This window comes from Lynx rufus, unplaced genomic scaffold, assembly GCF_022079265.1.
Source record: "Lynx rufus isolate CCGP_SWC_20201006 ecotype Redwood Valley unplaced genomic scaffold, mLynRuf1.p SCAF_4, whole genome shotgun sequence".
Taxonomy (NCBI): Eukaryota; Metazoa; Chordata; class Mammalia; order Carnivora; family Felidae; genus Lynx; species Lynx rufus.
The window spans coordinates 35,267,330-35,288,178 of record NW_025814856.1 but is presented as its reverse complement, the minus strand read 5'-3'; the positions used below and the strand labels follow the sequence as shown (position 1 = coordinate 35,288,178).

The 20,849-nt window shown below is 42.0% G+C and overlaps 1 protein-coding gene across 1 annotated transcript in view; it reads left to right on the top strand.

Annotated features, from left to right (window-relative positions):
* Positions 1 to 4,879, top strand: part of TAFA4 (TAFA chemokine like family member 4) — a 230,179-nt gene extending 225,300 nt beyond the window's left edge. Inside the window, exon 5 of the mRNA XM_047095190.1 lies at positions 4,718 to 4,879. Within this exon, the coding sequence (XP_046951146.1) occupies positions 4,718 to 4,879 (162 nt within the window). The remainder of the gene's footprint in view (positions 1 to 4,717) is intronic.
* The last annotated feature ends 15,970 nt before the right edge of the window (positions 4,880 to 20,849 follow it).

The following is a 20,849-nucleotide window of genomic DNA, read 5'->3' as shown; positions in this document are numbered from 1 at the left end:
GTATCTGTAGTATTGGAACCCATGCGGTGATGGGGGGCTGGTTGAGGCTTAGAGATCTTTACCATCTTCTCCTTGGGGACCTAGCTCACATCCACTGCATTTTCTATGATTCATTTATAGTCCTTTTTATCCTGGAACAGCTTTTACTCTGTCCAGTAGTCCAAGGGTAAGTTCTCGATTATCTCCTGGAGTCCTAGATTTAGAAGGAAGATCTGGTGTGCAAATACTAGCAAAGAAAGAAGACAGAGTACGGTAAATTAGGTTGTTATTAGGCAAAAGAAATCATTTGCTTTCACTTCTCCCCGACCTCCATGGGAGGAGTATACTTCCCAGCCCTGTTAATTTTGGGTTTGATATGATAACTTCCTTTGGCTAATGGAAATAGAGAAGGGACAGTGTGTGAATTCCAAGCCCAGACCATAAGATTCTGTATGTTTCTACTCATTGCTTTGTGTATTAGTTTTCTGCAGTTGCTGTAACAAATTGCCACAAACCACGTGGCTTAAAATAAATTTTTTCTTTCACTGTTCTGGAGGCCAGAAGTCTGCAATAACGGTGTCAGCAGGGCTAGCTACACTCCCGGTCAAGACTCTAAAGGAAAATGCTTCCTTGCCTCTTTCAGCTTCTTGTGGCCCCAGGTGCTCCTTGTTTGTGTCTGATTCACTCCGTGTTCTCTTATCTTCACGTGACCTTCTCTTCTATGTCTGTGTCTTCTGCTTCTTATAAGGACATTGGGTCACTGGATTTAGGGTTCATTGGGATTACAAATCATCTTATCTCGAGCACCTTAATTACATCAGCAAAGATACTTTTTCCAAGTAAGGTCACCTTGATAAGTTCAAGGGTCAGGACAGGAACATTCCATTTTGGAGGCCAACATTTAACTGAATACACTCTGGGAGCTTGTGGCTTCTACAAGTGAGAACATGCCTTAGTTCTCCAGTCTGGGCCTTGACAGAATTTAGCCCAACCCCTTGCCTGAAGCAGAGCACATCAGGTGACCTGCCAAAATTTGAACAAGAGATAATTGCTGATTTCAGTGTGCCATTGAGATGTTGTGGTAGCTTGTCATGCAGCAAAAGCTGACTGATACACCAGGTGTGAAGAACATACTCCTTTATTTCTCTCCTGGTGAACAAGAATTTGTAAACTATGTCACAGACACATCAATGGTAAGCAATAGTAAGAAGTGACTTTCTTAACATGGAAGTTACTAGAAAATCTGGTTTTGGGGTCTTATTCCAGATAATTTACCCCTATATTGGACTGGCAATATTCATTCTGCCTCAGGACTCACATAAAGTGATATAACTGCCAATAGGGGGGGTGGGGAGAGGAAATTATTTTAGCACTTCTTACTTGCTTACTTCTCAATAATGCAACCCACAGTTGCAAACAGTGATAAGGCTCCTTTGGATAATTTGCATTTTTCTTACAGAGAGAAACTAGCTTTTTGAAATCTGATTAAATGTATCTTGCTACACCACACTGTTAGCTGAATACATACCAGTCTTTGTTCAGCTTTAAGAAAGGAGTTATTAGTCAGATTAGAGAAAGTAATGGATGAGACTGTGAAAAATGTGTTTGCCACCAAGCAAACAGAAGGCAATATATAGGAATGGGGAGGCACTCAGCAGTGGAAAAAAATTACAGCCTCACTTCCAACCCGTGGTCTTTGCCCATGGACTGAATTTTTTTAATTTTTTTTTTCAACGTTTATTTATTTTTGGGACAGAGAGAGACAGAGCATGAACGGGGGAGGGGCAGAGAGAGAAGGAGACACAGAATCGGAAACAGGCTCCAGGCTCCGAGCCATCAGCCCAGAGCCTGATGCAGGGCTCGAACTCACGGACTGCGAGATCGTGACCTGGCTGAAGTCGGACGCTTAACCGCTGCGCCACCCAGGCGTCCCGCCCATGGACTGAATTTAATAGGACATTTACTCATTTTCATAGCAACCTGTACAAATAGCGGCTGCAGTCTGTGAATTGAAAGAAGGGACTAGATTTTGCTCAATTTTGTGTCCCCAGTACCTGGCCTCAAGACTGACACTAAGTATATGCTCAGTAAGTGTTTGTTAAATGAACATGCAGGAGCCAGCGTGAGACTCTTAAAAGTGTAAGACCCGTCATGCCACTCTTCTGCTCAAAACCTTTCAGTGGCTCCCATGTCATCCAAAGAAAACTGCAAAGTCCCCTTGATGACTCTCAAAGCCCTACATTGTCTGACCCTAACGCCCGTGTAACCTCATCTATCTTCTCGTTCTCTATAACTCACTCATTCTTTCCCAGCAAGACAGCCCTCCCTCTGTTTCTCGAGCTCAACAAGCATGCTCCTACTTCAGGACCTTTGCATTTCTTAACCCCTCTACCTGTGTTGTTCTTCCTGGGTGTCTGCATGGCTCACCTCCTCACATCCTTGAAGTCATTATTCAAATGTTTCGATCTCCGACTGGCCTTCTGTGACCACCACACATGCAACTACAACTCCCAACCTTATTCCTCAACACTTCCTGCTTCCACTTACTGTTTTATTAATTTAATTTTTCTTTGTTTTTAACCCAATATAACAATGGATCCCAATATATTTTTTTTCTCTTTCTAACTAGGCTGTGAGCTTGCCCGAATGAAGAGATTTATATATGTATCTATATTTTTATTTATTGCAATATCCTAACATAGTGCTTGGCACAGAGTAGTCACATGATATAATTTGTTGAACAAGTGATAGAGTGCCAGTATGTGCTTCACAGAGGGTGATTCCAAGAACAAAGAAATACACTTTGGCAATGAATGCTGTTGCCCCAGCTTAGGACCATGACTGTCTCTGTAGAACTCACTTGAAAGGAATGCTGCTCTTAAGGCAGATAGAAAGTGTGTAGGAGATAATTCTTCAAGTTGTTTGTGCTTATCTAACCTTGACAGCTGGAATAATAAGCCAGCTTGGTGCTAACGTGCCATGTAGGGGCAGCAAGTGTATTTTAGTTCAAGATTACGAATCAGTCTACAGCTTTGTAGCGGTCAACAGGAAACAGACGAATACTGTGATTTATTAAATATGTCTCCCTAATTAAGCTAAAATAGTTGATGCATTAGTATTTCCCTTGCCTGCTGCCTGAGTCTAAGGAAGAATAAATCTCCTAAGAGATAAGTCCCTCAGATTATGATGTATCGCCTTGGGGGAGGGACTTTCAAAAAGCTGGCTTTTTCTGATGAAAAGCAAAAGGGAGAGGCACCCTAAAAGTTGTGAGTTCTGGAACAGACTGTGGCTGCCTCTCTGCCATTATAGCCAGTCATTAGGGTGGGGCTCTAAGAACCAATGCTACCTCTCTGGCTCTCCCTGGACTGGAAAAGATGGGGGCCCCAGTCAATGGCTCAGAAAGTGTCATGAATACAGCATTTTCTACAAGTGAAACCAATTTCTAGGGGGAGGAACCTCAGACCTTGTTCACCTTAGTGTGTTCTATCTTGGAGTCAGGGTAGGAGAAGAGAGGAGGGAACGGAGATACCCATTTCAACTTTATCTTGTCCTGCTATACACACATGCACATATCTCTTCAGAAGGCTTTCTTGAATACTAGGATTAAAGAATGTTTAAACCTGGTAAACCACATTGACAATCTCAAGAGAACTCAAATACACTCTACTTTTTAAATAATCCAAATAGTGTATAAAACGAATAGTGCTATACTGTGCAAAGGGAAAATTCCAAACTATCAAATCCCAGGGCATAGATAGAAGGCTGCTGTGGAATCCAGGGCAGTGACTATCTTGAATGTTGGCAATATATGGCGAGGTGTAGCCACATTATCTAGTAGAATTCTTATCACAACCTTATTAAGGTGATAATAACATCCTAGTTTTTTGTAGGTATTAGAAGGTTAATATAATTTGACTAAATAATACATCATTATTTAAAAAAATTTTCTAAACATTTATTCATTTTTGAGAGACAGAGAGAGACAGAATATGAGTGGGGGAGGGGCAGAGAGAGACACACACAGAGAATCTGAAGCAGGCTCCAGGCTCTGAGCTGTCAGCACAGAGCTTGACATGGGGCTCAAACCCATGAACCATGAGATCATAACCTGAGCTGAAGTCGGATGCTCAACCGACTGAACCACCCAGGCACCCCAATAATACATTATTATTATTATTGCCCAAACAGGAAACAGTTGTAGTGAAGTTAGGTGACTTATCCAAAGTCAAACAGAAGCAACAGAGTCATAATATAAAGCTGGGTCTTTCTCTTCCCAAGTCCTCGTCACTATACCCCACTATTTCACCAGAAGCAGGAGAGGATCGGACTGTCAGCACCTCAAAGAAATACAATATTATGCAGAAAATAGTTTCATCTAAAACTAGTTTACCAAAAATGGCATTCTTGGAAAGCTCAAAGTTTGAAAAAAAATTTTAAATGTTTTTATTTATTTATTTTGAGAGAGAGAGTGCGAGCTTGTGAGAGCAAGAGTAGGGGAGGGGCAGAGAGGGAAGGGAAGAGAGAGAATCCCAAGCAGGCTCTGCACTGTCAGCGGCACAGCCTGCTGCGGGGCTCCAACACTTGAAGAACCACGAGATCGTGACCTGAAACCAAGAGTTGGATGCTTAACTGACTGAGCCACCCAGGCACTCCAGAAAGCTCAAAGCTTCAAAAGGGCTCTGCACGAGTTCAACTCTTACCCACACCTTTGACTATCATATTTTATTTAACTCTCCAGCTGAACATGATTGCTCACAAGATTTCTCGTCTCCATGTCTTTGCAGGAACATTGTTCTTTCACACAGAAGGCTTCAACCTTCAAAACAAACGCTACATACCTATTCCCCCAAACCTGTATGAAACGCCTTCCATCCTGGGAGCCTCCATCTTTGGAACCTAGGTACTTGCCTCTTTGCACCCCTCCTTGGGAGCCAGGTTTGTCTCCGATTTATTGCTACGATGTATAGTAGTCACTTAGAACATGCTTATAAAATGACGAGATGAAATGAAAATAGACTAAAACTCCATACTCTGCACGAAACGTGGCCCAGAGCTCCTTTTGCAGACATCACCAAGCATCACAGATTAGCACCTTGAAGAGAAGCCAGGCCATTAAAAATCTGGCCACATGTGGTCCACCAACTTTGTCCCTTTTGACGTCTGTGCATTCCCTTCTAAAAACCCTCCCACTTGTTATTAAGGAAGAACAGGTCAAATAGAGAAGATAATTTACAGAGCTGTAATTTTTTACCTATTGCAAAACTTCACGTGCATTGAGCAGTGTTTTGTCTGTCATGGCTCACAACAGCACATGATAGGGAATTCAGAGAAATGCTCCTGTCCTCAAAGCAGATGAGGTGATTTGGTAGAAGGAAAATAACACAGGCGTACATAAGAGTCAGGAGATCTGGGTAATAATCTCAGATATGCTACTTTGGGTAATCACTTAATCCCACTAAGCTCAAATTCCTCATTTGCAAACAAAATTAATCACATTTTTTTCTGCCTGCTTTGGAGGGAGATTCTGGCAATAATTTAAGAAAATATTATTTCTGATCACTGTAAAAGCATAATTACAAGTTTCCTAAGTAACAAACACCCATAGCTTTTGTTAAGACAATCTTTATTCCGTATACCCCCATGTGGACTGGCCAACCTAGCAAAGTGTGGGCAGAGGATATTGAAATCTACCATCAATCACATTTCTTTTAAATAAGTTATTGTCTTATTTCTGGTGCTGCCTATGTACTAGCAATACTATGAGATTAAAATTCACAGTTTCTTTTTTCTTTTTTTAGGATTTAACTATCTCACAGGTTAACTGACAAGAAAAACAACTCCATGTTTAATGTGGTTACTGCTCCTTGAGGTTCCAAATCAGCACTTAAGATCCCATCTTGAAAATCTCAATAGAAGGTGAAACCATGCTAATTAGGATAATGGGAATTTATGTATCGAAGTATAAGCATCCATCGGGGCAGCTCCTCACTCAGGTGGGAGTGAAGAAAATATACTGGGAAGGTGATAAATATTTACTACCCAATGGAAATGTATCTAGAAGACACTATCTTCTTCTCTGCTTGGGGCAGATTTAATGCTGTGACACAGACTCAGAAGGAATTCTCTGGTGTCTGAGATCTATAGATACTTCCCTATCCCTCAGTCTCTTGTGTAAATCTATACACACACACACACACACACACACACACACACGCATACACTGCAGTGCCTTTTCAAATTCGTTTTCCCCTTTAAGCCTGCCTTAAGGCTTCCAATGCTTATTAGTTCTCTTCAGTATCATTTTTGTTGCCTCTCCCAAGAAAAGGGGATACTAATTCTATTGGTCAGATTCTAGGATGCCTTAGGGAAAATTTACTAGTGGATGGAGTCACTGCAAATTAAGAGATTAAAAATATGGTATTTAGGGACAGAGTCAAAACTCTTTAAGAAAGTTCAGTGTTAAAATAGACTTTGAATGAACTAACGTACATTTGATACCTAGAATTCTTCCCCTAATATCTGTCTCACATCTACAAAACTGGATCCCTGTGGATAGTCAGATGAGAGCATAAATTTTCTTGTCTTTCTTTTCCTCCGAGATAATTGAGTGTGATTTTCCCCTTCATTCAGACTTTCAGTTCGGAGAATCAGTTATATACCATTGTCAACAAGGGTATAGATGTGAAAGGTGACTAAAAGTAAGTTTTCTTGCCTAGGGATTTATATTTTTGAAATTCTGTTATTGGGTTCCAAGGAGTTTATTCTTGTATCTTTGAAATATGAAGTGACAAGCTTCCTCACACCTCCACCTCCTCCCATTCTGTCTCAGAGACACGGGCATTTATGGTCTTTGGCTGAAGGAATTAGTGGGAGCGAGTTTGTCACCAGGTATCATTTGGGAGTTTATAAAATCCTCGTGAAAGCCTGTCTCTCTGAGTCAGCCTGGGATGGGGACTTTGCTTGACTCTCATGACATTGAGTACACCACACCGGAAGAACAAATTCCAAGTTTTGCCAACCTAATTGTCTCTTTCTCCGTGACACTGACGAGACAGGAGCCAGTGGCACATGCACACACATTAGACACAGCAGTTGGATATAGCACGCTCTCGCTCTCTCTCTCTCTCTCTCTCTGCTTTTCTCTCTTCTTTATCTTATTTCTAAGACAAAGGTACACAGAGTCCCTGGAGGAATCTTGTTAACATGTAGATTCTGATTCAGTAGTTTTGGGGGAGGGCAGACATTCTGCATTTCTAACAGGCTCTCTAGTGATGCAGATGCCGCTGGTCTGCAGACCACAAACAAGGACATCCCCAAGCTTTAGCTCGGCTTGCCAGAGGGCGGCAAGGGTAGGGTGGTAGCCACGGATCCACTTAACAGTCCATTGGTATTTTGCTTTCCCTCACTTCTATCCCTTGTAGTTGCAATTCCCTTAAACTCTTTTATTTATTCATTTATTTTTGTGGAGAGACGATTGGGAAGGTAGGTAGGATCGTCTGGTGCAAATATTGCACTGAGATCTCCAGGATGTTACCACTATTCCTGTATCCCACTATTCCATCGAAAAGTCTAGATTTAAAACTGTCATCAGTTCGATTGCTGATATTTTTGCAGACGCCTGCGCAGGGGCTAGTAAGAGCTTTTCTAAACCAATGACACCTGAATTAAAATAACGTTCGCAAACACAGCTTTCAACATAAATGAAGACTCAGCACAGCTACAGAGGCACATTATCTTGCTTAACGAGGCAGGCAGGGAGATGGAGAATTATTCTTGTTGGATTGAGGACCTTAGCAGCCTCTGCAGAATAGCTGTTCCTTGGTATCAGTAATAATCCTGAATTCTATTCCTTTATGGGAGTGTTCTTCTATAAACATTATTGAACATTTGCTTTGTGTCGGGGAGCCCTGTGAAGTACTGTGGGAGAAACAAAGATGAATAAGACAATCGCCTGGTTTTCAGAGATCTAAATGCAGGCTAGACCTAACACATTTAGTTGCACGAGATTTGCAAGGATTTAGTAGGCCATTAATGTGTTCATCTAACGGATCTTTGTCACATCACCACCACGTGCCAGGACATAGTGGTGAAAAGAATACATACGGTCCCTCATACAGCGGAACTTATTAAATAGCCAACCACACAAATAAATATGTGATGGCAAGTTGATATAGGTGTGATACAGGGGAGATGGGCGGTAAAGGAAGAAGGACCTGGTTGAGAAGGGAATCAGAAAGCTGTTGAAAAGATGAGCTGCTCTGCTCATTTCTCCTGAGCTCTTGAAGGATGAGGAAGCGTTTGCTAGGTAAAAGGATGTCCAGACCAGTCCAGGAAGAAAGAAAGGTGTATCCTGAGGCCCCAAGGCAGGAAAGAGCTGGTGCATCCCAGAACTGACAGGGGGGCCAGTGTGGCCAGATGGCTGTGAGGGAGGCGATGCAGGCAGTACGACGATGCGGGACCAATGAGCAGAGCAAGCTCACCTTACGGCAACTGCAGGACCTCTTATGGAGTCTGCATTTTCTTCTGTGTGCACTGGGACACCTAATAATCCAACCTGCATTTTGAGAAGCTGCCTCTGACTGCAGGCAAACAGAAGAGAGGCAAAAGGCGATGCCAAGGGACCAACGGGGGTCACTAGTTGGGTCATACTCATCACCTTCTTCAAGAAGCTTCCACACATTGGGGCGCCTGGGTGGCGCAGTCGGTTAAGCGTCCGACTTCAGCCAGGTCACGATCTCGCGGTCTGTGAGTTCGAGCTCCGCGTCAGGCTCTGGGCTGATGGCTCGGAGCCTGGAGCCTGTTTCTGATTCTGTGTCTCCCTCTCTCTCTGCCCCTCCCCCGTTCATGCTCTGTCTCTCTCTGTCCCAAAAATAAATAAAAAACGTTGAAAAAAAAATTAAAAAAAAAAAAAAAAAAAAAAAAGAAGCTTCCACACTGACTCAAGTGCCTGAAGTCAACTTGGACACAAGTCTGGCCACAGCGCTTCATTCACTCATTTGATAATTATTTGCTAATTATCTCTTATATGCTGGGCACTGGGGGAAAAGAAGTTAATAAGATAGAAAAAAAAATCCTAGCCTCTCCCCGCCCCCCCCTTCTTCCTCCGTCCCTCCTCTCTCCCTCCCTCTGTCCTGTTTTCTCTCCTTTGTTCTTTCCCTCCCTCCCTAAAATGTGGATTAAGTGGCTTTTGTGTGCCAGGCCTTCTATAACAAGCTTGTGAATACTTCTTTGCACTGAGGTCCTTTAACCACTCATACCTTTGGGTGGATCAGATCTATTAGTTATTAAGATCTGCGTTGGGATAAAATAAGAAGGTACTTCCTATAATGTTTATCATCATTATCCATTATCATCTATTCCCTTGCTTTCCTCTATATTGTAAGATCAGGCCCTCTGAGGGGTGTGAATTAGAGAAAGAATTTTAGAACATGTCCTCTGGTGAAGAACGTGGGTTTGAGAAATGACCTAAAAACACACAGTAAATCTTAAATTATTCTTGTGGGTAAGAGCAGTATACTGGGTGCTGAGGGACATGGGTTCCCATTCCCATTCAACTCTTTGTAAATTGTAACCTTGGGCAGAATGCTTATTTTTCTCATGTACAAAGTAAAAACACTGAATTGTATAATCTCCGAGGCCCCCCTCAGCTAGAAGTTTCTTCTGTGGAAATCAACATGGGATTTGCAATCGGAGGACCTAATAGTTGTGCTCATTCACTTGTGACCTTGGCAAAGTCACTTGATATCCCTGAAGCCAGATTCCTTGTCTGGAATGAAGAGAGAAATGACACCATCTCAACCCAGTATGCTAATGCAATGCCTAGTACTTAGTAGAAACTAAAAAGCTATTTTTCAGTGGATGATGGATACTTTCTACCTTATAAAAATTAAATGAGATCAGGCATATAAGAAAGGTCTGGACTATGTGGCACTCTTTCAATAATAGTTCCCATACTTCTTATGAACTGAGTTTATATTACACATTTAAAAAACCCTTTGCTGTGGTTTGGGCAGGGCGTGACTCATTATCCAGCATTATTTGTTAAATTGAGGATACATCTCCAAATTCTTCGGGGCACATTAAAACAGCAGAAAGTAAGGTTGGGAAAAATGAGTAGGTATGCCACTTAATGAGCTATTAAACTTCCCATCAGAAAGCCAGAAACTCAGAGGCAGTCCAAAATAGCAACTCTGCATAACCATCCAAATAATAAGCTACACTCGAGAGCGAGCGATCCATTCTTAACACGCCTACAAGATAAACTAAACAGGAAGAAAAAGATGCCAGCCTTGGCTCAGAGACTTCATTGTAAGGTAACTTTATTCATCATCTTGGACCCTTCCGATTTCCAGGCAACCATCTCTTAACATGGGCTTGCAGGTTTCACATGAGGATGACAAGGAGTCTGACGTATGAAAAGTTACCTCCGCGGCAGTGTGTTTGTCTTAGGTTGGAATTTCTTGGTTTCAACCTGTCAATGCTATTTGAATGCCAGGGTGGTTATCCACCCTGGTCCCCACCCTATGTTCCAATACTCCAGCTTGTCCACCACCACTTTCCCATTCTGGAAAGAGTTGTAGGGGGACCGGCTGTAGTTTGGTTTGGCTTTGATGTCCAGGAGCCTTCCCATCCTTCCCATGAATGATTTCTGTTGCTGAGACTCACTTTGAGCTTGAGGTAGAGTTCAACGTTCATTAAAGACTGAAAAAAAAATTCCCTTTGGTACGTATTGTAAAGAAAAAACACTGCCTCCTTTTTTCTGCTCCAGTTCATCTCTCTGGAAGGCAGGCTGGTGGGAAGGCTGGAACAAAGGCTAGGCTAAATTAACATTCTGGTTCCAGCACTCACTACTGATCTATTGCACCAGGAAACCTGCTGGTGGCCTCCTTGAGTGAGCTGGGAAAAGGATAAGGCAGGGATGGCTGTGACTGTAAGGGGCAGAAGAGACAGGAGCCAGTATTTCCCCAGGGGTAGTGTGGTTGCCTATCTTATTAGTAAGAACCGCAGCAAAAAGAGAAGCAATGCCAGTAACAAAACAACTACCATTTAACTGTCTATTACGTGTCAGGTACCATGCCTTGTTTACTCCTTTCAAAAACCATGTAAGATTTCCACAGATGAGAAAATGGAGGGAAGGGGAGGTTAAGTGATTTACCTAAAGTTATGCGGCTTGGCTTGGGTGATAAGAGCTGGGAGTCAACGCCAAGTCCATCAGGGTCTACAGCCCAGGCTTTCACACTTCATCACACGATGGAGTGCCAAGGAGGGTCTCAAGGATGGCCTTCTCTTTCTAGCTCTCCTGATTTCCAAGGCTTATGTGAGGGAGATGGAGTTGGCTCCGGGCTAACAGAGTGATTCTTTTTTGATGAGAGAATGAGAGCTTTGATTTTATTTTTTCTGCTTAAAGCTAACAATAATCTGAATTTTGAGGTGTTGGCAAAAGGTAAGAGGGGTGGTACAAAAGGTAAAGAGCATCCTGGTGATGTCTGCAAACTAGTAGCAGGTGGATATATACCCAAAGGGGAAACACAAAGCCCAAGAGGGCCTTACGGCAGAGATGAAGTATATCTTTTTTTTTTAAATTTTTTTTTCAACGTTTATTTATTTTTGGGACAGAGAGAGACAGAGCATGAACGGGGGAGGGGCAGAGAGAGAGGGAGACACAGAATCGGAAACAGGCTCCAGGCTCTGAGCCATCAGCCCAGAGCCTGACGCGGGGCTTGAACTCATGGACCGCGAGATCGTGACCTGGCTGAAGTCGGACGCTTAACCGACTGCGCCACCCAGGCGCCCCAAGAGATGAAGTATATCTAATTAGGCGGCAGTGACAGACTCCCAAAAGGCTTCATCGAGGAGGTGGCTTTTGAAAGACAGGAAGAGTGCTTTGAAAGAGAGGAAGAGTGATGGAAGGCAGAAATGGGTATATTCCAAAGTTAAAAATAGAATCCTTATTAATTGCATCCCAGACAAAAGCGTGATCTTAGGTAGGAGAAACTCACACGGTGAAGGCAAGCATCTTCTGGCCAATAAAAATGTTGACCCCAGAAGTTTGCTAGAGTGGATATGAGTGCACTCAAGTGGAAAGATCATTTACTTGGCTAGAAGGTCTGCTTTCAAATTCTAACTCTGGCACTGAGGTAGGAGGTAACCTCTCTGAGACTTAATTCCTTCAGCTATAAAGCTGTTATGGTCTCTGCCTACCCGCCTCCCAGGTTTTGGAAAGGTTCAGGTAAGATAAAGTAGATGAGAGGTTGCAAGTTAAAAGAATTATCATTTCCTTTGAAGGACTTTTTTCCCCTAGTACCTTCTGGATAATTCTGGGGATAGTGGCTTCCACTGGAAAGTTCCTTCGAGTTCCCCCGGCTAACTGGCCTACACCTTTTAACAGTCTAAGTCAAAGCTTGCAAGGTGTTTGAATTTCTCAAACAAGTAAATGATCAAGATACATTTTTGACACAGCTTTCCACGCATCAAAGTTGGTCGTAAAGAAATCCATCACATTTGCACACACAGCACATATACATGTGCAAATACAAACACACACTACCATCTGTTCTCACCAGCCTTCTCTTGAAGAAAGACACTTGGATGACAAAAAGTAGGAAGGATAGAACTTCAGTAAAATGTCCTTTAAATGGAATAAGTGTGGCTTTAGGAGAAATTCACTGTAGCGTCCCTCTGCTGTGAAGATTAAAGCATCATACTGTCATGACATCAAGCCACAGGGGGCCCCATTTCAAATTTGCCAGATGTTTGCTGGGGACAGTTTATTAATTTATTAAAAAATTTTTTTAACCTTTATTTATTTGTGAGATAAAGACAGAGCATGAACGGGGGAGGGTCAGAGAGAGGGAGACACAGAATCTGAAACAGGCTCCAGGCTCTGAGCTGTCGGCACAGAGCCTGACGCGGGGCTTGAACCCACAGACCGTGAGATCACCACCTGAGCCGAAGTCGGGCGCTTAACTGACTGAGCCACCCAGGCGCCCCAGGGACAGTTTATTTTATTTATTGACTGGTTTATGTGGATGGTCATTCCATACGCTTGAGGAGAGAATTTCTAGGTACTGCACTTCTGTAGGTTGAGACGAAGTTTAAGACTCTACGTATCCCTTTAAGGCGTCTACACTCCTAGCCCCGACACAGTACCTGAGATGGAGGACTGAAGACGGTGCTGGGGCGTAGGAAATACGAAAGGAAATTAGTTTATTTACTCTTTGAAGTTTCTAGGGGTTTATCAGGTAAAAGAGAAATTATGTTGGAGATGGAGCATGAGTGCATTTAATCTACAAGATGACTATAGACCTAAAAGTTTCCCCACCCCACCAGCCCCTGACATCCAGATTCTACTGTATCATCTCCTCTACTAGGTGAGTGTTAGAGAGTTTTAATGGGAAAGTGGCATAAACTCTGAACAATCAGGGGCATTTTATAGTTTTTCCACATATCTCACTTTCTGCTAAAGATTTTCTAGTTATGTTACATGCTGAAACGTTCAAATGTCCAGGTATCTACATAGGGACTTCCCTCTTGTTTCTTCTTTCAGGGCTTCTCAAACTCTGATGGGCATAGAATGATAGAAGGATGTACACAAAATCACGGACCTGAACTTTGGGATAATCTATAACCTTTTCAAGGTTATTTTTGATCAGTCATAATTTCTGCCTTAACACAATGGCATTCCCTTTGAACTGAACGATGGACCAATACCATGAATCACTGGGCCAAACCTCCCAGAACTTGGAATTTTACTGGCAAGTAGAGAAATTGTTAGCACTGTGGTTAAGTGACCCAGCAAGTTCAGGAGAATGCTGAAACACTGCCAAAGAATTTGCATGAAAACTAAGAAAAAGCTTCTAGTTTGTGTCTGTGATGTTGTATTAGTCGGCTATGGCCGCAATAATACCATATAACAAATGAACTCCGAGCTCAGTAATTGAAAATAACAATTATGTATTATCAGGCACTTGGGTCAGTGACTCAGGTTCTAGGCTGTAATCCTCTGGGCAGCTCTGCGTTCAGCTGTGGGTCAGCTATACATGGCTCTAGGCTTGGGGTTCGGCTCAGTTTGTTCTGTGGTCCGGGAGGAAAGGGCAGGAGCTACCTAGAGCATGCTCTTTTCAACCTTGAAAGTACAGTTCAAGTTTATGCTTGTATTGTCACTAACTGCCTATTATCAAAACAGGCCACATGATTTGCAATCAATCATGAATGTGACCCCAAGTGAGGAAGTCCAGCTACACCATGGGAGGAAGGGTTCTGGAGGCTAAAAGGACCAAATCTTGCTTGGTGAGTTAAATTCTCCTTCAGGCTGCACCCCTTCCCAAGGAAATGACTTGAGTTTCCTATCAGGCTTTATTTCTGTTGCCAGATCCAGGCTCTGGTGGCTATGATTGATTTCCCCAGACCTAGTATATGGCGCATAGGTGAACATGGAATAAAGGTTCACCAGTCAAACTGTGGAAAGCTCAATCCTTGATTTCTGTGACCTAATCCTTAGCCCCAAAATAGAGCAGTGGTAACCTGAGACAAGTTACTTAACCTTTCTTTGCCTCAGTTTCTTTACTTATAAAGTGGATCCAAAAATGTATCTGCTTCATAGGATTATTGAGAAGAAATATAAGATAATGTGGATGAAGTATTTGTTATAATAATGTCTCAGTAAACGCTTTCCTTGCTACTTAAATGAAAACAACTCTCAGAAAGGACATCCTATAGAAGGACAAAGAAGGATTTCTCAGAACATGCTATATTAAGTTCTTCTCAAGATGACTGGAGAAGGAAGGATACTGTAATGGTACTTTTAAGTGGCTTTGACAAGAGAACAAAAATGGATATCTAAATACAAGAACTCCGATCAATGTGACTGCTAAAAATCAGCAGCTCCTCATTTCTGCATTGCCTTGTTATCTTACATTCTGGCTTCATGGTCACTTCAGGAAACATTTGCTGAACACACTGTCAGGATTTTCACTGGAAGAACAAAGTCGTGTCTGGAAACACTGTTCATAGGACCTCTCAACTCATGCTTTATTTTGCCATGCTCTGAGCATTAGGGCTCTGGAATGTGTTTATTATTCTGAATTTGTAAGAAGTATCATTCTGAGAAATCTTTTCATAACGTACACACTTGTCTAGACGCAATGACTTAGGACACAGACAACTTTCAGGAAATAACAGAGCTTTATTTGACTTTGCAAAATTTTGATCAAATGCCAGGCTGGGAGTTTTGTGGGCTGACAATATCAGAGTCTATGTAGTATTATCCCAGGAGCGGTTATTGCTGTTTGAGATGAAAATCAGGAGTCCGGTGACAATTCTTATTTTAGTGATTCTCAAAAGGAACGTCACAATATTACTGGAGTGCCATGAATCCTTTGCATGTTTGCTTTCTAGTTTTGATGAATGTGTCCAATTAATTTCTTTTTCAACTGAGAGTATATATTATTATAATTTCTGTCTGATATAGGGTTGTGCAGAGTGAGACTTAGGAAGCCCTGTAGAGCAGAGAAATGTTGACATTAAGAAGAGGCTAATCATGATATCAAGTCAGCATGAAGAAAGAGTCGGGTTTCTTGGGATACTCAAGAACTCTGCCTCGTGGGTATGTTAGGGGAATTTAGGAAAGTAAACCGTTCGTCGTCTAAAACAGCCTACATAGTCTGCATTGTGTTGAAAGACAATCAACGAAGATGATAAGACGATGTTTTTTTTTTGTGTGTGTGTACTATGTGGTATCATCCCATTGTAATAGAATTGTACCATAATTATTACAGACTGATTTATTGTTGCTTTCAATCTCTTAAGGGCTTTAATGTGTGGCCAAAATTTCTGTTATTATAAAGGTAGAGAATCACTAACTTACCACCACAAAACCCTATCCTTTAAACGCTATAGGGAGAGGGGGGCCTGGGTGGCTCAGTCGGTAAGCATCAGACTTCAGCTCAGGTCATGATCTCACGGTTCTTGAGTTCAAGCCCCTGTGCTGATAGCTCAGAGCCTGGAGCCTGCTTTGGATTCTGTGTCTCCCTCTCTCTCTGCTCCTACCCCACTCACACCCTGTCTCTCAAAAATAAATATACAGTAAATTTTTTTTTAAAAAAAATGCTGTAGGGAGAGAAGCTCAGTATTAACCCAGTGAATGGAAATCTGGGATCTAATGTTCCAGGTTCTCAGGAGGGCTGTGGGATTTGAGGAAGCACAAAAATATCTGAGTGGCAAGATTGGAACCTCCCATATTAAAAAGATGGAGAGAGTGATGATGGGGAATCAAATGCCCTAAAAATAATGAATAATAAAATGAAGCTAATAAAAAATTGCTACATGCAGGACTTTGAAGGAACAGAATACTAGTGACTGAATACCAACTGGCTGACTAGACAAACGAATAAATTAGTCAATGAATAAATAACCTTTACCATATATTATAGATTTACTATATATTATACATGTATATGATCTTATACAAGAAGGCAGATATTCTTATGTCCATTTTGCCCTTAATGGTTTAAAGTGAGAAATTCACTTGTCCAGGATGAGCTAGTCCATGATAAAGCTGGGATTTGAACTCAGAACTATCTAATTACCAAAACCTATTCTATCAAGCTGTGATCATTAAACAAAAAGCTGTAGATCTATTCACTACAGATGAGCCCAATTAATCATATAAAGCTTCAATGTGATCATATCCTTCTCCTATTAAAATCCCAGGATGGTTTTCTGTCACTCAGAAAACAAAGCCCCAACTCCTGACCCTTGGGCAACAAGGTGTCACATCATCTGGCCCCCGCCCACCTATGGCCCCTCATCTTTTTGCACTGGGCTCTTCTTGCTGTTCTAATCCACCAAACTTGATCCTCCCTCCAAAGGCTTGCCTTTACTGTTTCATCTTCCTGGAATATTCTTCCCCCCAATCTTTTTAGATCTGTGCATAAATGCCGCCTCTTAGAAAGCCATTCAATGGTCACCCTGTCCACTCGTATGCTCTATTTCTTTCACTTACTGTTTAAACCATTACCTGAAATTAGATGTTTTGTTTATGTATTTATTGTTTCTCATTTCCAGTAGTATGTGAGCTCCAAAGATCGCTTCAATATTATCACTGTAGCCCTAGGCCCTCAATCAATGCCTGGAAACAGCAGATCCTCAACTAATGTTTATTAAATGAGTGAACAAATTCATTCTCTGAAGCAAAGACTGAGCACTGCTTGCAATGATGAAAACATTTCTTTTGTCCAGAAGATAGATAATACCTTGTAGGATTAGGTAGGTGAAAAATAATGTCTAGGTAAAATATTGTCACTTTAAGAAAGCACAAGATTGATTAAGGGACACAATCCCCCAGCCTGTAAGAACAAGGCAGCATAAAGGTGAAGGTGAAACATAGAATTGAAAGGGTTGAAAATTTGTGGTTATATTCTCACTGGTCAGGTTAAACTTTATGACCTCAAAATGGTGCAGGTAAAAATGAATTTTGGCCAAAGTTAGCTGAGGACAAATTTGGCCTCAGGGTCACAAGGCAGACATAATTTTAACGTAAACCACCTTCTGTAGCAAGGGCAGTGTCCTATTTGTGAGTGTGATTCTAATGTAATATTTTAAGGGGATGCAGCAGTTTTGGCCAGGCACAGGACTATACAAGTCTCCAGTTAAGTTTCAACGACTGCAGAATTCAGAATATGCCATCTGAGTGTCAAACTGTGAACTCTTAGCTCTAGCAAGTTTTAGAAGGTGACAAATCAATTCCCATTCAGCTACCCTTCCCAAGGTTAAGGTATCTCTGAGGCACGATCTCCAAGACTCAGATGTAGTTTGGAATTTAACAGTTATTGTTTCAGGTTAGAAGTATAATCTAATGAAGTGTGCAGTAATATCCTGTGGTGAGCACTTGAACGTTAATCTGCTTGGAATAAGGCAGTGGATCTCATCCGACCTTGTCATCTATATTGAATTTAACATTCCCAGTGAACGCATTTCGAGCAGCCCATGTCAAATGGATGCGATCTATTTCGATTTTCATTCTTCCCCCTAATAGTTTAATACAGCTGAGTAACTCCTGGGGCCTCGGTACAAATCAGCAGTAGCTCCTGCTGCCAGTTATGGGCTGGTGCATGACGTAGCCAGAAACTGACCTTCATACAACACCTCTCTATTTTCCTTCACTGGTCCTGATTCTAGGAGGTGATTGCAAAACCCAATAGCTAATTCTCCCCGAAGCGCTAATTCTCCCCTGAAGCTCTCCCCTCAACTAGCTCTTGGAGAGCCCTGGTAGATGCAGGAAGTGTGAGAGATGGGAATGTCTTTTTTTTTTTTTTTTCATATTTAGAGCTAAACTTCTTTGAGCAGTAGTTTACTGCTGGGCGGTAACATTATGCAGCAGCTGCTAGTTTCCATATTTGGTAGAGAACGGTGAGTATGGCATTATTCAAAACTGATCGATTCCATTTTCCCACAGAAAAGAATAGCCTTTTTCTACACCCCATCCAAGCAAACAATGGATAATTTTTTTTTTAATTTTTTTTCAACGTTTATTTATTTTTGGGACAGAGAGAGACAGAGCATGAACGGGGGAGGGGCAGAGAGAGAGGGAGACACAGAATCGGAAGCAGGCTCCAGGCTCTGAGCCATCAGCCCAGAGCCTGACACAGGGCTCGAACTCACGGACCACGAGATCGTGACCTGGCTGAAGTCGGACGCCCAACCGACTGCGCCACCCAGGCGCCCCCATAACTAACATTATTGTATAGGCAATTGGAGAATCCAGGTCTCAGGAAAGGGGGTGCTTATGTAATAAGCTATGTTGAGAATGAATGTGTTAATCTGGAAATCGGTAACTGTGGGCAAAACACACCCTTTGGATTATAAGGGAATATGATATTTATTCCCTTTGTGTAAATCAGATTAAACTAGGTAGACTTTAAAAACCTCTGTTACTCCTTTACGTAGGTTACACAGCTTTACTCTCCTCAGGAAAACAACTACAGTTTATGTACTCAGAAAGACAACAAAAATGGGTCAAAATGTCACCTTAATCATTTATGGAGAGCCTACTAGATATTACAGCTGAGTTTCATAAAATCAAGTCATTTTAAAGATGAAAAAACTAAGGCTCAGAGAGGTTAAGTGATTTTGCCAAGGTCTCACAGGTGGTTGCGGGCAGCACTGGGATTTGTAATCAAGTTCTTTCTGATTCTAAAGTCCAGTGTTGCCACAACATCCATCTGCAATCCAGTTTTGAGGTTCTATCTACCAGCAACGGGCTGACTCCCTAAAGAGATAAGCTCTGAAGGAGCTGAGATAGAAGCTCTGAAGGGTCCTTCTGAGACAGTACTACCAGCTGGTGCATTAGTTGAAATACTTGGAGGATTATATCTGCACAGTTTCCACGAGGAAATATTCATGTCTGTTGTCTTTGTTAGTTATTCCTAGTATCTGGCAAGTAGTAGGAGCTTCATAAGTAATTAGGTGCAAAAGGGAATGCATGAACAAGTAAATGAATGGCATACTCAAGAAGAGTCTAAAATACTTTCCTAAGTAGAAAGAAGTTAGATTATCAGCTCTGGGTAAGACACACATAAGTCAAAAGCAAGAAGCAATCAAGGATACCCTTAGTTCAGGCTACCAACTCTGCCTGAATAATCCTATAAATCTTTGTGCATTTGGCTCTTTCTTTTCCCTGAGGGCTCATTTCCAAAGTCATCTCCCCAGAGATGCTTTCCTCAACCCTGGCTGGGGTTTGCCTCAAATCTAGTCACTTCGTGTTCCCTGACCCTGTTTGATTGATTGATGTTCACGTAGGCTTCACTCTCAGTGTGGAGCCCAATGCAGGGCTTGAACTCATGACTCTGAGATCAAGACCTTAGCTGAGATCAAGACCTTAGCTGAGATCAAGAGTCTGACGCTTAACTGACTGAGCCACTCAAGTGGCCCTGATTTATTTTCTTTATAGAACTCGTCATCCAAGATGTCTTCATTATTCATTTGTTTGTTTCTTATCTTGCATATTGTGGGCTTCCCACCTTTAGAATGCCAGCTGGCAACTTGCTTGTTTTCACTAAAGTATCCTCAGTGCCTAGGCACACAGCAAGCACTTTATAATTATTTCCTGAATGAATGAAGCCAAATTCTAGAAAATGGGTTCAAATCAGGATTTCAGAGGTCAAGGTCTAAGAGAAGGGTCAAGGTCCAAGAAGCTGGACCTTAGTTAACACAACAGCACATAGCTGATCCCCCTGAAACCCTACATGTCATCTGTTTCGGAGCTGGCCTGCTTTCCAGGACATTCTCCCTGCAAAGACTGCATGGACTGAAATTTTTGAATACCTTGGCCTTTCCAATTATTCCTCAGTAACCAACACAGGAAATAGGTGATCGAACAGATTTCAGTCTATGACATCAACATTCCTGACCTCATTTCAAAGGCCATAAGGGGTCCAAATGGTCCCTTGCTGGAGAGAACTCAGAATCTCTTAGGAGATACAGTACATTGTCCCTGTGTCCCTGAACTCCGGGAAGGTACCATTCTCCAGGATCAGACCATCCAGGATTATCATCTTCTCTATGACCGCTGTTAGCATTTGGACCTCTTGGTTTTCTTTTATAAAAATCCTCTCATTTATGCTTGGGGTGCCTGCATGGCTCAGTCGGTTAAGTGCTGATTCTTGATTTCAGCTCAGGTCATGATCTTACAGTTCGTGAGCTCAAGCCCTACATCAGGCTCTGTGCTGACAGTGCAGAGCCAGCTTGGGAGTCTCTCTCGCCCTCTCTCTGTTCCCTGTCTCCACTCATGCTCTCTTTCTCTCAAAATAAATAAATAAACATTAAAAAAAAAAAGCTTCAAAAATCTTTTCATCTAGGCTCCACAGTTATCC